Consider the following 16,131-nt stretch of genomic DNA (forward strand, 5'->3'; position numbering starts at 1 on the left):
CCTAATCTATTTGGTTTGGCGCAACTCTGGCGCGCCTGTCTGAAACCAAAATAGGTCGACCTAGAGTCGCTCCTAATCTATTTGGTTTGGTGCAACTCTGGTGTGCCTGTCTGAAACCAAAATAGGTCGACCTAGAGTCACTCCTAATCTATTTGGTTTGGGGCAACTCTGGCGCGCATGTCTGAAACCAAAATAGGTCGACCTAGAGTCGCTCCTAATCTATTTGGTTTGGCGCAACTTTGGCGTGCCTGTCTGAAACCAAAACAGGTCGACCAAGAGTCATTCCTAATCTATTTGGTTTGGCGCAACTCTGGCGTGCCTGTCTGAAACCAAAATAGGTCGACCTAGATTCACTCCTAATCTATTTGGTTTGGCGCAACTCTGGCGCGCCTGTCTGAAACCAAAATAGGTCGACCTAGAGTCGCTCCTAATCTATTTGGTTTGGCTCAACTCTGGCGTGCCTGTATGAAACCAAAATGGGTCGACCTAGAGTCGCTCCTAATCTTTTTGATTTGGCGCAACTCTGGCGCGCCTGTCTGAAACCAAAATAGGGCGACCTAGAGTCGCTCCTAATCTATTTGGTTTGGCGCAACTCTGGTGTGCCTGTCTGAAACCAAAATAGGTCGACCTAGAGTCACTCCTAATCTATTTGGTTTGGCGCAACTCTGGCGCGCATGTCTGAAACCAAAATAGGTCGACCTAGAGTCGCTCCTGATCTATTTGGTTTGGCGCAACTCTGGCATGCCTGTCTGAAACCAAAATAGGTCGACCAAGAGTCATTCCTAATCTATTTGGTTTGGCGCAACTCTGGTGTGCCTGTCTGAAACCAAAATAGGTCGACCTAGAGTCACTCCTAATCTATTTGGTTTGGCGCAACTCTAGCGTGCCTGTCTGAAACCAAAATAGGTCGACCTACAGTCACTCCTAATCTATTTGGTTTGGCGCAACTCTGGCGCGCCTGTCTGAAACCAAAATAGGTCGACCTAGAGTCGCTCCTAATCTATTTGGTTTGGCGCAACTCTGGTGTGCCTGTCTGAAACCAAAATAGGTCGACCTAGAGTCGCTCCTAATCTATTTGATTTGGCGCAACTCTGGCGCGCCTGTCTGAAACCAAAATACAAAATAGGTCGACCTAGAGTCGCTCCTAATCTATTTGGTTTGGCGCAACTCTGGTGCACCTGTCTGAAACCAAAATAGGTCGACCTAGAGTTGCTCCTAATCTATTTGGTTTGGCGCAACTCTGGCGTGCCTGTCTGAAACCAAAATAGGTCGACCTACAGTCACTCCCTATCTATTTGGTTTGGCGCAACTCTGGCGCGCCTGTCTGAAACCAAAATAGGTCGACCTAGAGTCGCTCCTAATCTATTTGGTTTGGCGCAACTCTGGTGTGCCTGTCTGAAACCAAAATAGGTCGACCTAGAGTCGCTCCTAATCTATTTGCTTTGGCGCAACTCTGGCGCGCCTGTCTGAAAGCAAAATAGGTCGACCTAGAGTCGCTCCTAATCTATTTGGTTTGGAGCAACTCTGGTGCGGCTGTCTGAAATCAAAATAGGTCGACCTAGAGTCACTCCTAATCTATTTGGTTTGGCGCAAATCTGGTGCACCTGTCTGTAACCAAAATGGGTCGACCTAGAGTCACTCCTAATCTATTTGGTTTGGCGCAACTCTGGCGTGCCTGTCTGAAACCAAAATGGGTCGACCTAGAGTCGCTCCTAATCTATTTGGTTTAGCGCAACTCTGGCGCGCCTGTCTGAAACCAAAATAGGTCGACCTAGAGACGCTCCTAATCTATTTGGTTTTGCGCAACTCTGGCGCGCCTGTCTGAAACAGATGCAAGTCTTACCTTGTTCCTCTTTCTCCCATTTCGGTGAACAATTATCAAAGATTTTACTTTCACACCTGATTGTACGTCCAAAATGTTTTCGCATCGGACTTCGTGTGTTTGTACAATCTTGTTTCACCAATGTGTTGCAGGGACCTCTCATTTTAACCGTATCCCTCCAAATTATGTGAAGTGGTTTTTGCTATAAATTCAAGCAGCAATCTTTTGACTGGTGTCTCTGCCAATGATATCATGAGAGAAGTGACCCCCAAACTTACAAACTCCGTAAATTCCTCAACTATATAACCATCCAGAGTGATGCCATTGACGATATATCAGTTCTTAAAGACCCCAATGGAAATAAGCCCGTTATTGGATTTTGCGGTTATCCTTGGATAGTTTTGTGCATTTTTTTCTTCTTGTTTTCTACTTTGGTTTATCTTATTTCATTGTCTTTTCTCCTGTTGTTGTGTACGTACTTTTTGAAATGTTTTTATCCGAATAAATTCAATCAGTCAATCAATCAATCAATCTTGTCCACCGCCCTGATCTTTTTTTTTCTTGGGTGGGTAACAAGATACCCAAGGATGAACTTACTCTGTTATATAGAAGAGTTTGCGGCAACACCATGCTGGACTCTGATGCTGCATGCTGCTTAAGTACTGGGCGGCGGATCAGCGGTGATGCACGAAGGCGGGAAATACAGGCGGGAAGTGAACTCGATGATGCGTGGTGAAACCTGTTGTGGAGCCTTGGGTGGTGTGTGGGGGTGTGTGCTCACTGAACCGTGTCAGTAGGAACAAGCACAGGGGATAGTGAGGGTGTGGGGCCTAGGTGACTGAGGGTATAGATGACCCAAAGCAGTCTAATGGTTGGGGGTCTAGGGGGTGACCGTGGATATAGAAGATCCATTGGTCGGGAGGAGGGGGAGCTAGATGTCGCTGATGTGGAAGCCAATGTCTTGGGGTACGGTGTCATGCTTGTGGATCTTGATGGCCTCTCTGATGCGTCTAGGGTGCCACACTCTGTTATGTATGGTCTACAAGATTCACGGTGAATGCCACCAGCTCATCTTTAATCAATTCAGTCCTGTGTTATCTGCAAATATTGCTCAATCTCGCACAATCAATTGACATGACTTTCAAGTTCCAAAGAACAATTCTCTTATAAATTTCAAGGAGATGTTATACAACCATGAAGACAACCTTGTACTAAATGTCTACCAATCTGCAGGGCTATGAGCTATGAACATTTAATGAAATGTTGGCTGGTACTCCATGTTTGCTCTGCAAGATTTTCTGAGCTTGGCAAGTTGAGGTGAATTTAAATCCATGTCATTAACAGTCATATTTAAAATAATCTTTCAAAATAGTTATTTAAAAAAAACGCCAAACACAATGAACACATAACATTTATAGAAATGTCAATTAATTTATTTTGAATCATGAAAAGGGGAAGGGTCTCAATTACAGGGTTGAGGATTAATCTAAGGGGGTTTCTCTTGGCAAAAAAAGAGAGAAATTCATAACTTTTAGGTACAAAACAGAAAAGAAAAAACCATGTATTTCCCTGCAATAAAAGGATCATGCCTACAACACATGTTTGGTCCAACAGTTTTCAAACTTTAAGCAATACATAAATATTCAAATGAATAACTAAACTTATGACTTATTCTTATGGTCAAAGGGATATTTGTACATAATGCGAATTTATAATCAAATCAAAGTTACAATTCAGGAATAAATAAATAAATCAAAATGAAAGAATGTAACCATACTTATAATGAAAAATACTGAAAATAAATTACTTGGTAACTAATAACAAATTTGAGGTTGTTACATGACCAAATACCTTGTAATAAAGAGCACAAACAATGTATAGTTATCCAAATCTAATTCAATATATAAAACTTTTCATATCTTAAGTTTGTATATCTATAAAGGTACAGTACAGAATCTTTATTTGTCAATTGATTACTCATTTCAACTCTTTAATTTCAAAAAATATTTATTTAGAAATCTAATCTGTGATTGTGTTCATACTAGGCAATTACAATCTGAGCCAAACTTGTGCCCAAACCAATGTTTTGACCAATGCATGTTTCCTTCATTATACACGTACATTAAAGCAATGTACATTGAAACCATACTTACCAATGTTAGATGCATGCAAGACTTACACACCCTACTAATGCATCCCACAGTAGAGTTAGAATCAGTGTGGAGCTGGTAAGCAGAGAATATTGCCTAAAATGCATCTGCTTAGCAAAAACAATATATTATTGCATTTGAATGTTTCAAAAATATTGTCCCAGCATGTTTTGGGTACTTGGCAAAGTTATTGTCTTTGTAGTTTTTTAATATATTGTCTGTAAAAATATGCCCAACTCTTGTGAAAAATATGGATGATCTCATTTTAATAAACTATGAAATCTGAGTGAGGTATTGTTGTGATGAGATATTCAAATTAACAAATTCTTTGAAAATTTGTAACTTCTCTCAAAAATGTGTAAGATACAAGTCACATTGGAAAAATAATCTGTTCTGTTTGGCTATGATTATAGTGCAACCTTGTGCTGTTTGGTTTTAACCATGAAAATCCAGGATTCTTGACAACTCTTACCGTCACAAAAAGAAGTCGAAAAAATAAGTTGGTTCTGAAATTTTTGATTTAAATATGGACTTGAAGGCTTATAACTGAGCTTCTAACTGAGCTTCTAGAGTTTCAATAGTAGCCAGAGTTTCCACCTTGGACTTGAAGGCTTCTAACTGAGCTTCCAGAGTTTCAATAGTAGCCAGAGTTTCCACCTTGGACTTGAAGGCTTCTAACTGAGCTTCTAGAGTTTCAATAGTAGCCAGAGTTTCCACCTTGGACTTGAAGGCTTCTAACTGAGCTTCCAGAGTTTCAATAGTAGCCAGAGTTTCCACCTTGGACTTGAAGGCTTCTAACTGAGCTTCCAGAGTTTCAATAGTAGCCAGAGTTTCCACCTTGATACAAAAATCTACTCACAAACACTCACATGGATATTTTTGTCTTGAAATGTGAGATATTTATGTTACCTACATGTACTACATCCAGTTTAGATAAAGTACAAACACATGAACATGTAGTTAAGACTGGGAGGCACTCCAGCAATTCACCAACAAGCACTCTGTGCATGTCACACCATTGCAAACGGTTATAACAACAATTTAGTCCACTTGAATTCAGATATTTGGACTATAATTCACTCTATTGACTGACTTTTTTTTCTTTTACATGAGGTCTCCTACCACGGGACAACAAGAATTATTTATTTACCGTTGTGAATTTCTACAAGGGACTCCATATGGGCATTTGATGTCATAAACAAAGGGCCTTTAACTTAAAGTTACTATACAATTAACTTGTCTGCCATTTTGGAAAGTTTTAAGGGCACATGATTAAAAGCCTGGGTTTAATCTTTCAAATGGCAATCGAACATGGCAAAACAAATTCTACTTACTATTACTTGATTTCTTTTGAAAAAGTCTGTAAAAATATATTTTATTTTGTCTTCTTTGACAAAACACAAAATATGTAATCACTCTAATCAAAATGGTATGTTAAGTCAATGATAAAAAAGGGGGATTTTTTTTTTTTTTTTGGGGGGGGGGGATGATACAAAATAAAACGGGGCGTTTCCCCCCCCCCCTTGGAGTCCTACTAAAACGGACTAGTACTAGTCCTTCTTTATAATAATTCAAATATTGTGTTGATATGAAGGTTCTATCTTAATCAATTTAGTGATTCGTTCCAAAAAGTATAGCTTCTGAAAAAATAGCAATGTGAACTTATTGTTTCTACTGTTTATCAAACTTTTTATTTCATTTAAAAATCACTATTTTTGTTTCTACTTATTCAACATGATTAAACTGAGTTAAGATCTACTCGATCTAAGTGAACAAAAGTTTTAAAAGGCATCAAAAAGTGTGTCTTTAAAACCAATTTAAAACTATTTTCATCTCAAAATATGCCTGACCTCATAAAATGCAAAAATGCTTCACTTCTTTGATACAATGGGAAAAAAGGTACATTAAAATTAGTCAAGTTAATTGTAAAAAAAGAGACAAAGCACTTGGTGATCAATTGTGGTCCATCTTTAAAAATGCTAGTAAAAATTAAGTCTGTAGTTCAAACAATCACTGAGGTTTCTTTCTTTTTAAAACATAAAGATAAAACAAGAAAATGCAACAATTGAGTTTGTTGTGATAAATTAATATATAATATAAACAAGTTTAACTTACATGATATAATTAGACTGAATCTGAATATAACACTCCGTTGTATATTGTACAGTATGTACAGATTGAGTTACTTTATTCTAAACACTCATCAGAACGATGCGTTCCATACCTGTATCTGGGTTCACTCATCTTAAACCTCTTACCTAAGATGGTTTTGTGTAATGTTGGCAAAAAATTATCCAAGATTTGAAACAATGGATCAATGGCTGCAGTCCACCTCACCCCCCCCCACCCCAAATGCTGATGTTACAATGTTAGAAGCCTAGTGAAATATCATAAACATAGGCCCTACAGGAAAAGTTGCACTTTTTGTTCAGTGCTTATTTGAACTTCAACTTAAATGAGTTTCTTGAAACATATTTGTGCTGAATAATTGGGCATTAAACAAGGTTTGGAGAGCATGGGTCGATCGTAGGAGGCTTGTTTGATCATTTCACTGAAGATCTCGCACATCATATCAAAGGCATCTAACTTTGTCTAATTGGTGTGTATGAGGGTTTGAGGTGACTCCCTGTGTACAAGAAGAGATTTGAATACATAATGGTTCACCACAGACTACGCCAATACAATTGAAACAAGCTTCAGTCGTAGACTGGAGTCCAAGGTCCTTAAGCATCCTTACAGGATCTTAAAGGGGCTAGCACACTGTCAACTCAACATGTGATGAGTTCTTCTTAGTCCTTTTATGCATTTCAAGTCTGTTCTTCTGAGACTCTTCCGTCTCTGCTTTATAAATATCCATTAGAATTGGATCAGCGTTCTCTTTATTCATCCACTTAGTGGGTCTCTGTTCTAAGTCGGTATCCATACACGGCTTAGTCAGTGCAACACTGAGTTGAGTGTCTTCCCTTTTGAGACCCGCCCGGGCTCGTGTTCGATTGTCTCTTCTTTCAGAGTTTGTGACCACCCTCAGGTTGGTTGGCAAGTCTTGTGCATGAGTTCCTGAGGTGGGTTGGGTTGATGTGGTGGTGGTGGTGGTGGTAAATCGAGGTGGGGGTACCGGTGGTTGTTCTTCATCAGGTTTAGTGATGCAATGGAAACGAGCCCATAAGAGGAAACCTCCAAGTAGAACGACAAGAACTACACCAGATAGACATCCAAGAAGCCACATCACTCCAGCACCTTAGAGGAGAAACAAGGAGTAAACAGTCAATCTTAAATGCTCAATTCATGCCTCACAGTAATACAACTACACCAGATAGATATCCAAGAAGCCACATCACTCCAGCACCTTAGAGGAGAAACAAGGAGTAAACAGTCAATCTTAAATGCTCAATTCATGCCTCACAGCAATACACAAATACATTGATAGCTTTCAGGGCTTGGCAACAAACAACTTGGGTTTTTTATTTGTATGAAAATGAGTTTGATTTTATAACCAGGATAATCATATGGGAAGAATTTCCATTTCCATCATTTGAAAACTATTTCAACAAGAAGGTCCAACAGCCAAAACAAATTGAAAGGTTTGAAAGGTACTCCTCTCCAATGTGACTGGTATGACATTCTCAAGTCCTAGTTAGGACTTGAACTAGGAATGTAATGATAGTCTCTCAGCCTAGTTGGGACTTGAACTAGGAATGTAATGATAGTCTCTCAGCCTAGTTGGGATTTGAACTAGGAATGTAATGATAGTCTCTCAGCCTAGTTGGGATTTGAACTAGGAATGTAATGATAGTCTCTAAGCCTAGTTAGGACTTGAACTAGGAATGCAATGATGGTCTCTCAGCCCAGTTGGGATTTGAACTAGGAATGTAACGATAGTCTCTCAGCCTAGTTGGGATTTGAACTAGGAATGTAATGATAGTCTCTCAGCCTAGTTAGGACTTGAACTAGGAATGTAATGATAGTCTCTCAGCCTAGTTGGGACTTGAACTAGGAATTTAATGATAGTCTCTCAGCCTAGTTAGGACTTGAACTAGCAATGTAATAATAGTCTCTCAGCCTAGTTAGGACTTGAACTAGGAATGTAATGATAGTCTCTCAGCCTAGTTAGGACTTGAACTAGGAATGTAATGATAGTCTCTCAGCCTAGTTGGGATTTGAACTAGGAATGTAATGATAGTCTCTCAGCCTAGTTAGGACTTGAACTAGGAATGTAATGATAGTCTCTCAGCCTAGTTAGGATTTGAACTAGGAATGTAGTGATAGTCTCTCAGCCTAGTTCGGACTTGAACTAGGAATGTAATGATAGTCTCTCAGCCTAGTTCGGACTTGAACTAGGAATGTAATGATAGTCTCTCAGTCTAGTTGGGATTTGACTCCCATAAATGGCCAACGGTGATAGTTCGCGACGTAAAAAGAAAACCGTGCAATTTTGAGTGATACTTGTGTGGATCGTTATTTTCTACTTTTAAAACATCTTTCTAACCATATACATTTCATAACAAACGGTTTCAAACGCTTTTTATAGACCAACTCGTCCGATCCAAGGCAACGTGTTCCTTTAACCATTGTAATAGCTACAGTGACTGAGTTACAAGAAGCTGGTTATCTTAATTATTCCAAGAGACCAACATCTAAAGTGACCTTCAAACATAGAGTTCTAATAAACACCCACCTTGTTTAGCTGGTTCTTGATCTGAATCCTTGGTATGTCTATTAACCATTGTAATAGCTACAGTGACTGAGTTACTAGAAGCTGGTAATCTTAAGTATTCCAAGAGAGAATCTGCAATCTCTTCAGCCAAAGCACTATCTTTATCTCCTTCTACCCACTTCAAAAGAAAATCAAAAGATTTATTACAATGGCATGTTTTAATATGAGAAGAAAATGCTCAACACAATCAAAGACTTTTGACAACTCTCGATGGCGGCAGACTTACCATATAAATACATTATTCTTGTGAGTGTGAGCATGCTCAGAACAGTGCAAGCCACAGAAATTTACCTGAAAAGTCTCCGCCACCCAGCATTCAAAAGTCTCCCATTGTTTTTCTTAGAAATTTATTTTGGCTAAAATATAATTCAAGAGATCTTTTCTAAAGCCACACATCTGTTTGAATCATCAGGAAAGTAATTTTAAGAATGTGTTGTTCCTATTTCATGTTCAGGAATGAGTGTAATTAATTACAAAGAGTAATCTAAAACCTTGGTAAGTGTTTAGCATGTTAGTGAAGTAGTTTTCTTCACACATTAGTTGCTAATTTCATAAAGTCTGAAAGCAGATGTTTCTGCTCAAAACGACGCTGAAGTTTTCATTTCATAACAACTGTTTACCAAAACAAAGCAAAAGGCACCCCACCTGCTAACTTATGGTTCTTGAATTAAAGCAGATAGGTGATGCAACAATGTACAGAAGCACTAACAAGTCTTCTGGATCGATCAAAAGTCTCTTTGTTTTCATGAAATTTGACCTAGCCAGAATTAGCAAATAATGACGATGTCTTAATCTTAAGTGGAGAGTCCCAATGGACCATGCTTACCAATGATACATAGATGTCACAGTTGCCTATAGTATCCATTGTAGTACCAGTGACACTGCATACTAAGCTGATAGTGTGAGTCTTAACTTGTCTTTGAAGACCAGCTACTTGCCTTAGATTACTACATACATGCTCCACAGATACACCCTGGATTGGAGAAACAATATTCTAAGCTTTCCAATGTAATACTCATATAACTTTTATATTTGTGACTTCATGAGCTGAACCTTCCAAAAGGACTAGCAGGCTTCAAGTAAACCCATAAACTCACATCAATTGCAGTTAGCATTACCTCCTTTTGCTGGGTGCAAATTACAACACAAGTTATTGTTTTGATCATCAAAATATTCTTTCGAAATAAAAAACAGTGCCTGACTAGACAAGTTCCTTTCAAGTTTAATAGGAACATCCAAATACTTTACTTCTTCAATAGCTCTATTAATTCAGTTTAACTTTTCCATAAAGCACAAACAAATTATCCAAATGACATCAAAGTATCTAGCTTTAAAAATGGTTTATACTTAAGTCACATATTCAGAATGACTTGGCTTCTTGAAGATAAAGATTCTTCAATGAAATGAGCTGCAATGATCTTTAGCTGGTTGTTCAAGATACTTCAAATCGTTTTTAGGGTTTTGAACTTTTATATTCATAGCACAGTTAAGGCAAATAGATGTACAGTCAATTAAATGTGTATTTGGTTTGCGGTAACACCATGTGTGTAATATTTGCCAGGTAGAGTTTGTTCTTAGAGAACTGTCTTGCTTAATTCTACTACCGCGGAGTAGATTGTTCAGGTTTTCGGGAGACTTCTCAGTTCTGAAAAGAACTGTCCTGCTTATTAACTATTACCAGGGTGGATGGTATAGAAATAGGCTGGGACTACTACTTTAGCTTATAGGATCATAATTAACTGTACTCCAGCGAAGTCAGTTCTGAATTGGTCTCAACGTTTCGACTAGCTTGCTCTAGTCATCGTCAGGATACTGACGACGACTAGTAGAATTAGCAAGCAGTAGAACTAGCAAGACAGTTCTCTAAGAACAAACTCTACCTGGCAAGTAGATACACCACAAACCAAATATACATTGATACCTCATCATGCAATGCCTAAAATCCCATATACAGTGAATTGTACCCGTCAGGTTTCTTCCTGTACATTGTTACTCAACCAAATTAAAGCTCCCAACCAAAACACAGCGTCAATACCAATCTTCACTTCTCCATGTGTATTCCTCTTTCTCTAGCTCTATTTTCCCTCTCTATGGTTAGCCCTCACATTGATAAAAGTAGAATAACAATCTTCACTTCTCCATGTGTATTCCTCTTTCTCTAGCTCTATTTTCCCTCTCTATGGTTAGCCCTCACATTGATAATAGTAGAATAACAATCTTCACTTCTCCATGTGTATTCCTCTTTCTCTAGCTCTATTTTCCCTCTCTATGGTTAGCCCTCACATTGATAATAGTAGAATAACAATCTTCACTTCTCCATGTGTATTCCTCTTTCTCTAGCTCTATTTTCCCTCTCTATGGTTAGCCCTCACATTGATAATAGTAGAATAACAATCTTCACTTCTCCATGTGTATTCCTCTTTCTCTAGCTCTATTTTCCCTCTCTATGGTTAGCCCTCACATTGATAATAGTAGAATACCAATCTTCACTTCTCCATGTGTATTCCTCTTTCTCTAGCTCTATTTTCCCTCTCTATGGTTAGCCCTCACATTGATAATAGTAGAATAACAATCTTCACTTACAATGGGAAGCTTTGATGTTTGTAATGTGAGAGTAAATCCAGCACAACTCTCCCTAGACTGGCTGCCTGTTACCACCTCACAGACTCTATCTTGGTTCTCACTACCTCCAGGATTACTAGGGTATGTAGCTTTTTCATCTCCCATCACACAAAGCCCCCACGGCTGGCATGGAGGGGTGAGACAATTACTTTCTGCTAGTAGTTGACATCGTTGATTTTCAGCGCAAGTCAATTGGCTTGTGGAGTTACTGCCTACTGTTTCTGCACATCTCTGTGGTCCACACCAAACCTGTTGATAAAAAATGAAAGTTGACTTCAGCTTAGGATCAAATCCTGCTCACTAGTACAGGGAAGAAGAACTCTAACGAAGTAGTAGCAATTTACTTCAAAACTGTCTATAAACATTCTTGTCATACTCTGTTTGACCAGTTGATAGCACAGCTGACCACTTTTTAATACAATGGGGAGAATCAGGGTAGTTGACAAATCAGCAAACTGGTGTCACCCTTTTACCTTACTACACTCCGCTGTTGCTTGGACACAATGACAGGTATTACAGTTATCTTTCCAGGATTCTCCTTGAGCGTAAACCCTCCTCTCCACCTTACATATCGGAACTACACCAATCACTACATTCTCTTATTCCTTATACCCCCATCTTACCTTACTACACTCCGCTGTTCCTTGGACACAGTGACAGGTATTACAGTTATCTTTCCAGGATTCTCCTTGAGCGTAGACCCTCCTCTCCACCTTACATATCGGAACCACACCAATCACTACATTTAATAAAAAATAATATAAAAAAATAATAAAAAGTGAACTTCATCAAGCTTTTCAGCATACAACAATACTGAGCAAAGAATATTCCTTAGCAGAAAGAGGTTACCAACTATAATATCAGGTAATGTATAGTGTTTGTTACCAACTATAAAATGTAATGTATAGTGTTTGTTACCAATTATAAAATTATGTAACGTATAGTGTTTGCTAATGTTACTTATTAAAATGCATGATATTTAGTCCTTGGGCAGGAGTAAAGAACATTTCATCAAGTATAAGGGCTAACTTCTATGTAAACATGGTGGAGGCTTTAATAGACTTAACAAGCTATTTCACCAGATTTGTGTCTGGTTTTCACAAGGGCTAAAAGGAAGAATACCATATGAAATAGTACCATGTTGAGGGCAATGGATGGATGGATAGACGGCTCTATGGTGGGGATCCTGTTTATTGCTTACCTTTAGAGCACGTTGCTCCACTACGTCCAGGAGGACAGACACACTTAAAGGAATATATACCATCAACGCATGTACTGCCATAAGCACATGAATTAAATGGATGGATGTGTGGCTGGGTGGTAGGAATCTTACTTACCTTCAGAGCACGTTGCTCCACTACGTCCAGGAGGACAGACACACTTAAAGGAATATATACCATCAACGCATGTACTGCCATAAGCACATGAATTAAATGGATGGATGTGTGGCTGGGTGGTAGGAATCTTACTTACCTTCAGAGCACGTTGCTCCACTACGTCCAGGAGGACAGACACACTTAAAGGAATCTATACCATCAACGCATGTACTCCCATAAGCACATGGGTTGGATGCACATTCATTCAGATCTGAATAACAAAACAAAAATCATATTCAATGATGTCATCAAGCACAGAATCAAGATACAGAATGCTGAACTTTGGCAAATAAGTTGATACTAAAGCCAGACTCTTTCTGTATGTGGGGGTTGCCTACCCATTACAACCAGTGGCTTTAACAAAAAGTGACATGTGAATTTTGACAGAGAATGTCCTGCTTTATTTTTATGTACACATCTAATAGATTTGTCACTAAAAAGAATCCTAACAATGGGAAAGCAAAGGGAAGTCCTTGATTACTGGGTCAGACAAATATGTGTGTAGATTTGTTAGCCACAAATCAGTTGGTTGGAATTTGCTTGATTATTGCCCTTAGGTATCCAAGATAAAGTAATTCAGTTTACTTCCAATATTGCTACTTTATTCTATGATAACTTACTGATCCGGCAGTCAGGTCCAGTGAATCCATCAGCACATTGACATCTAAACCAATTAATGCCATCTACACATTGTCCCCCATTGAAGCATGGATTGCGACTACAATCATCAGTATCTGTACAAACAATAATACACAGTTAATGGAGACGCCTGACCTGGGCGTCCAATAGGAATATTACATTAGAAGCTGCAATACTGCAACTATCCTGTTCATAAAATGACATAAATCTACTTTGAAGAACATTTACTTCACACACAAAACCGATTCCAATAATTACAAGAAACCATAGGAAATGTATTCAGCTAGTTGAAAACAAACCTTTTGAACTTGTGTATATTAAGCAGCGTCTTTAGTTTTTTTTCCTCAGAATTATCAGTTTCTGTCACAAAAGACTGGTGCTTATGAATAATGAAATGAATGGTTTTAGGCAAAAGTACACACATCTTTAGAGGCAGTAGTAGTGAATACCTTACATTGTGAAGCTGATGTGCACATCTGACATAATACCCATAGGATAGCCTGGTTAACAGTCAGTCCGACTTCTTATTTACTAAAAGTGTCTACAAACTTTGAATCAATATTTACTCACTTTGTTGGCAGAGTCGACCCTCAAATCCTTCTCTACAGACACAGATGAATGTATCGCCACTAGGGATACACGTTGCTTCATTATGACACTGATTCGCACTGCACTGGTTACTTGTGGCTGGACAGGCAAACAAATAATGATACTCATGATACTTATTGACAAAGTCTGTTCATCATTTTGAGTTTGACATCTTTAAGGGACCATCTAATCAAGACATGCAGGTATATTTCATGGTGAAATAGACTGAAAGTGACAGACAGAAAATCAATTCTGAATCAATTTGTTTTTGTTACAATACAATACAAATACTTCACATCCCCCTGTCCCATTCAATTACTCCTACAATCACCATATATCTAGTACTCATTAACCCATTACTGTGTAGCCCTGTGGATAATCTCAATCAATCCTTATTGATCTTCTTGAATCTAATCCACTCTAATCCCTTAGCTGAGCTTTATATAGCTGTTAACTGTTTGGGCTCCACACCAACACACAATGGAGTCTGGATGGTGTTTGCTTAGATAGGAGGTGATGATCAATAATGGTTTTGTTGTATATGGGATGAGGTGACAGCAGGATGTGTGTTCAGTCCCAGCATCACCCCAGGGCCACCCCAAGCATCACCCCAGGGCCACCCCAAGCATCACCCCAGGGCCACCCCAAGCATCCCCCCAGGGCCACCCCAAGCATCACCCCAGGGCCACCCCAAGCATCACCCCAGGGCCACCCCAAGCATCACCCCAGGGCCACCCCAAGCATCATCCCAGGGCCACCCCAAGCATCACCCCAGGGCCACCCCAAGCATCACCCCAGGGCCACCCCCAGGGCCACCCCAAGCATCACCCCAGGGCCACCCCAAGCATCACCCCAGGGCCACCCCAAGCATCACCCCAGGGCCACCCCAAGCATCACCCCAGGGCCACCCCAAGCATCATCCCAGGGCCACCCCAAGCATCACCCCAGGGCCACCCCAAGCATCACCCCAGGGCAACCCCAGGCATCATCCCAGCAAAAAGAACAGTCTGGTAGAAGTAATACTATGATGGAAGGTTACATCAAAATGATTAAAATCACAACTATCTGTATTTTTGATTTAAAAACAAACTTGGTAGTAATAACATTACGGTGTGATTTGTACATAGATTGTCCATCGTTGGCAAAGTGGATTGTGTGATTTGTACATAGATTGTCCATCGTTGGCAAAGTGGATTGTGTGATTTGTACATAGATTGTCCATCGTTGGCAAAGTGGATTGTGTGATTTGTACATAGATTGTCCATCGTTGGCAAAGTGGATTGTGTGATTTGTACATAGATTGTCCATCGTTGGCAAAGTGGATTGTGTGATTTGTACATAGATTGTCCATCGTTGGCAAAGTGGATTGTGTGATTTGTACATAGATTGTCCATCGTTGGCAAAGTGGATTGTGTGATTTGTACATAGATTGTCCATCGTTGGCAAAGTGGATTGTGTGATTTGTACATAGATTGTCCATCGTTGGCAAAGTGGATTGTTATCAAGGTACAGCAGAATACTATCCCCTAGTACTATTTCAGATTATATGAAATAGCATCTATGCTATAGCTAGCTTAAAGGTAGTTGGAGGTTAACCACGCCCATTATATATTGCGTGATTCAGTGCTTTCTGGAAACAGTGGTCTTCCAGCCCAATACAACCTAAAACACCAAAAAAGGTAGTCACAGATTCTGCTACATATAACTTCAAATGAGATACAAAATTAGTTCATCAAAACCCTTAGACAAAAATTTGTGATAGCAACAATGGTTTCTGTAACCCAGACAGTGCTCCAACACTGACAATGACTAGAGCAAGCTAGTCGAAACGTTGAGACCAATTCAGAACTGACTCTGCGGTAGTGCAGTTAATTATGATCCCATAAGCTAAAGTAGTAGTCCCAGCCAATTGCTATATCTTCCGTCCAGGTAATAATTAAAAAGCAGGACAGTTCTTTTCAGAACTGAGAAGTCTCCCGAACATACGATAAATCTACTCTGCGGTAGTAGACTAAAGAAAGACAGTTCTCTAAAGAGCAAACTCTACCTGGCAAGTAGACACACATGGTGTTACCGCAAACCAAATATAACATAAATCCATCCTGCTAATAATAATAAGAGTATCAGACACTATGTTTCGATCGGTAAACTTACAGAGTTGACATGAGTTCCCCTCCTATCCTGAGGGACAAACACAGGTAAAAGAATGTCCCAAATCAA

The 16,131-nt window shown here is 39.4% G+C and overlaps 1 protein-coding gene across 4 annotated transcripts in view; it reads right to left on the reverse strand.

Moving 5' to 3' along the window:
* Positions 1-3,233: 3,233 nt before the first annotated feature.
* LOC117289388 (protein jagged-1b-like) overlaps positions 3,234-16,131 on the reverse strand; it is a 51,277-nt gene continuing 38,379 nt past the window's right edge. The window contains exons 18-26 of one of the 4 annotated variants that reach the window (XR_004518941.1): positions 13,894-14,010; positions 13,305-13,418; positions 12,782-12,895; positions 11,932-12,047; positions 11,270-11,557; positions 9,513-9,659; positions 8,648-8,804; positions 4,810-7,209; positions 3,234-4,749 (exon numbers count right to left, since the gene is read on the reverse strand). Coding sequence is in view for 3 of the 4 variants with exons in the window: in XM_033770503.1 (XP_033626394.1) it covers positions 6,725-7,209; positions 8,648-8,804; positions 9,513-9,659; positions 11,270-11,557; positions 11,932-12,047; positions 12,646-12,689; positions 12,826-12,895; positions 13,305-13,418; positions 13,894-14,010 (1,538 nt within the window). In the remaining variant the exon portion in view is untranslated. Of the gene's footprint in view, positions 7,210-7,237; positions 7,319-8,647; positions 8,805-9,512; positions 9,660-11,269; positions 11,558-11,931; positions 12,048-12,645; positions 12,690-12,781; positions 12,896-13,304; positions 13,419-13,893; positions 14,011-16,131 lie in introns of those variants that run through there. The other 3 variants (XM_033770503.1, XM_033770494.1, XM_033770514.1) reach the window with 3 other exon arrangements.

The sequence above is a fragment of the Asterias rubens genome, chromosome 1 (assembly GCF_902459465.1).
Source record: "Asterias rubens chromosome 1, eAstRub1.3, whole genome shotgun sequence".
NCBI lineage: Eukaryota > Metazoa > Echinodermata > Asteroidea > Forcipulatida > Asteriidae > Asterias > Asterias rubens.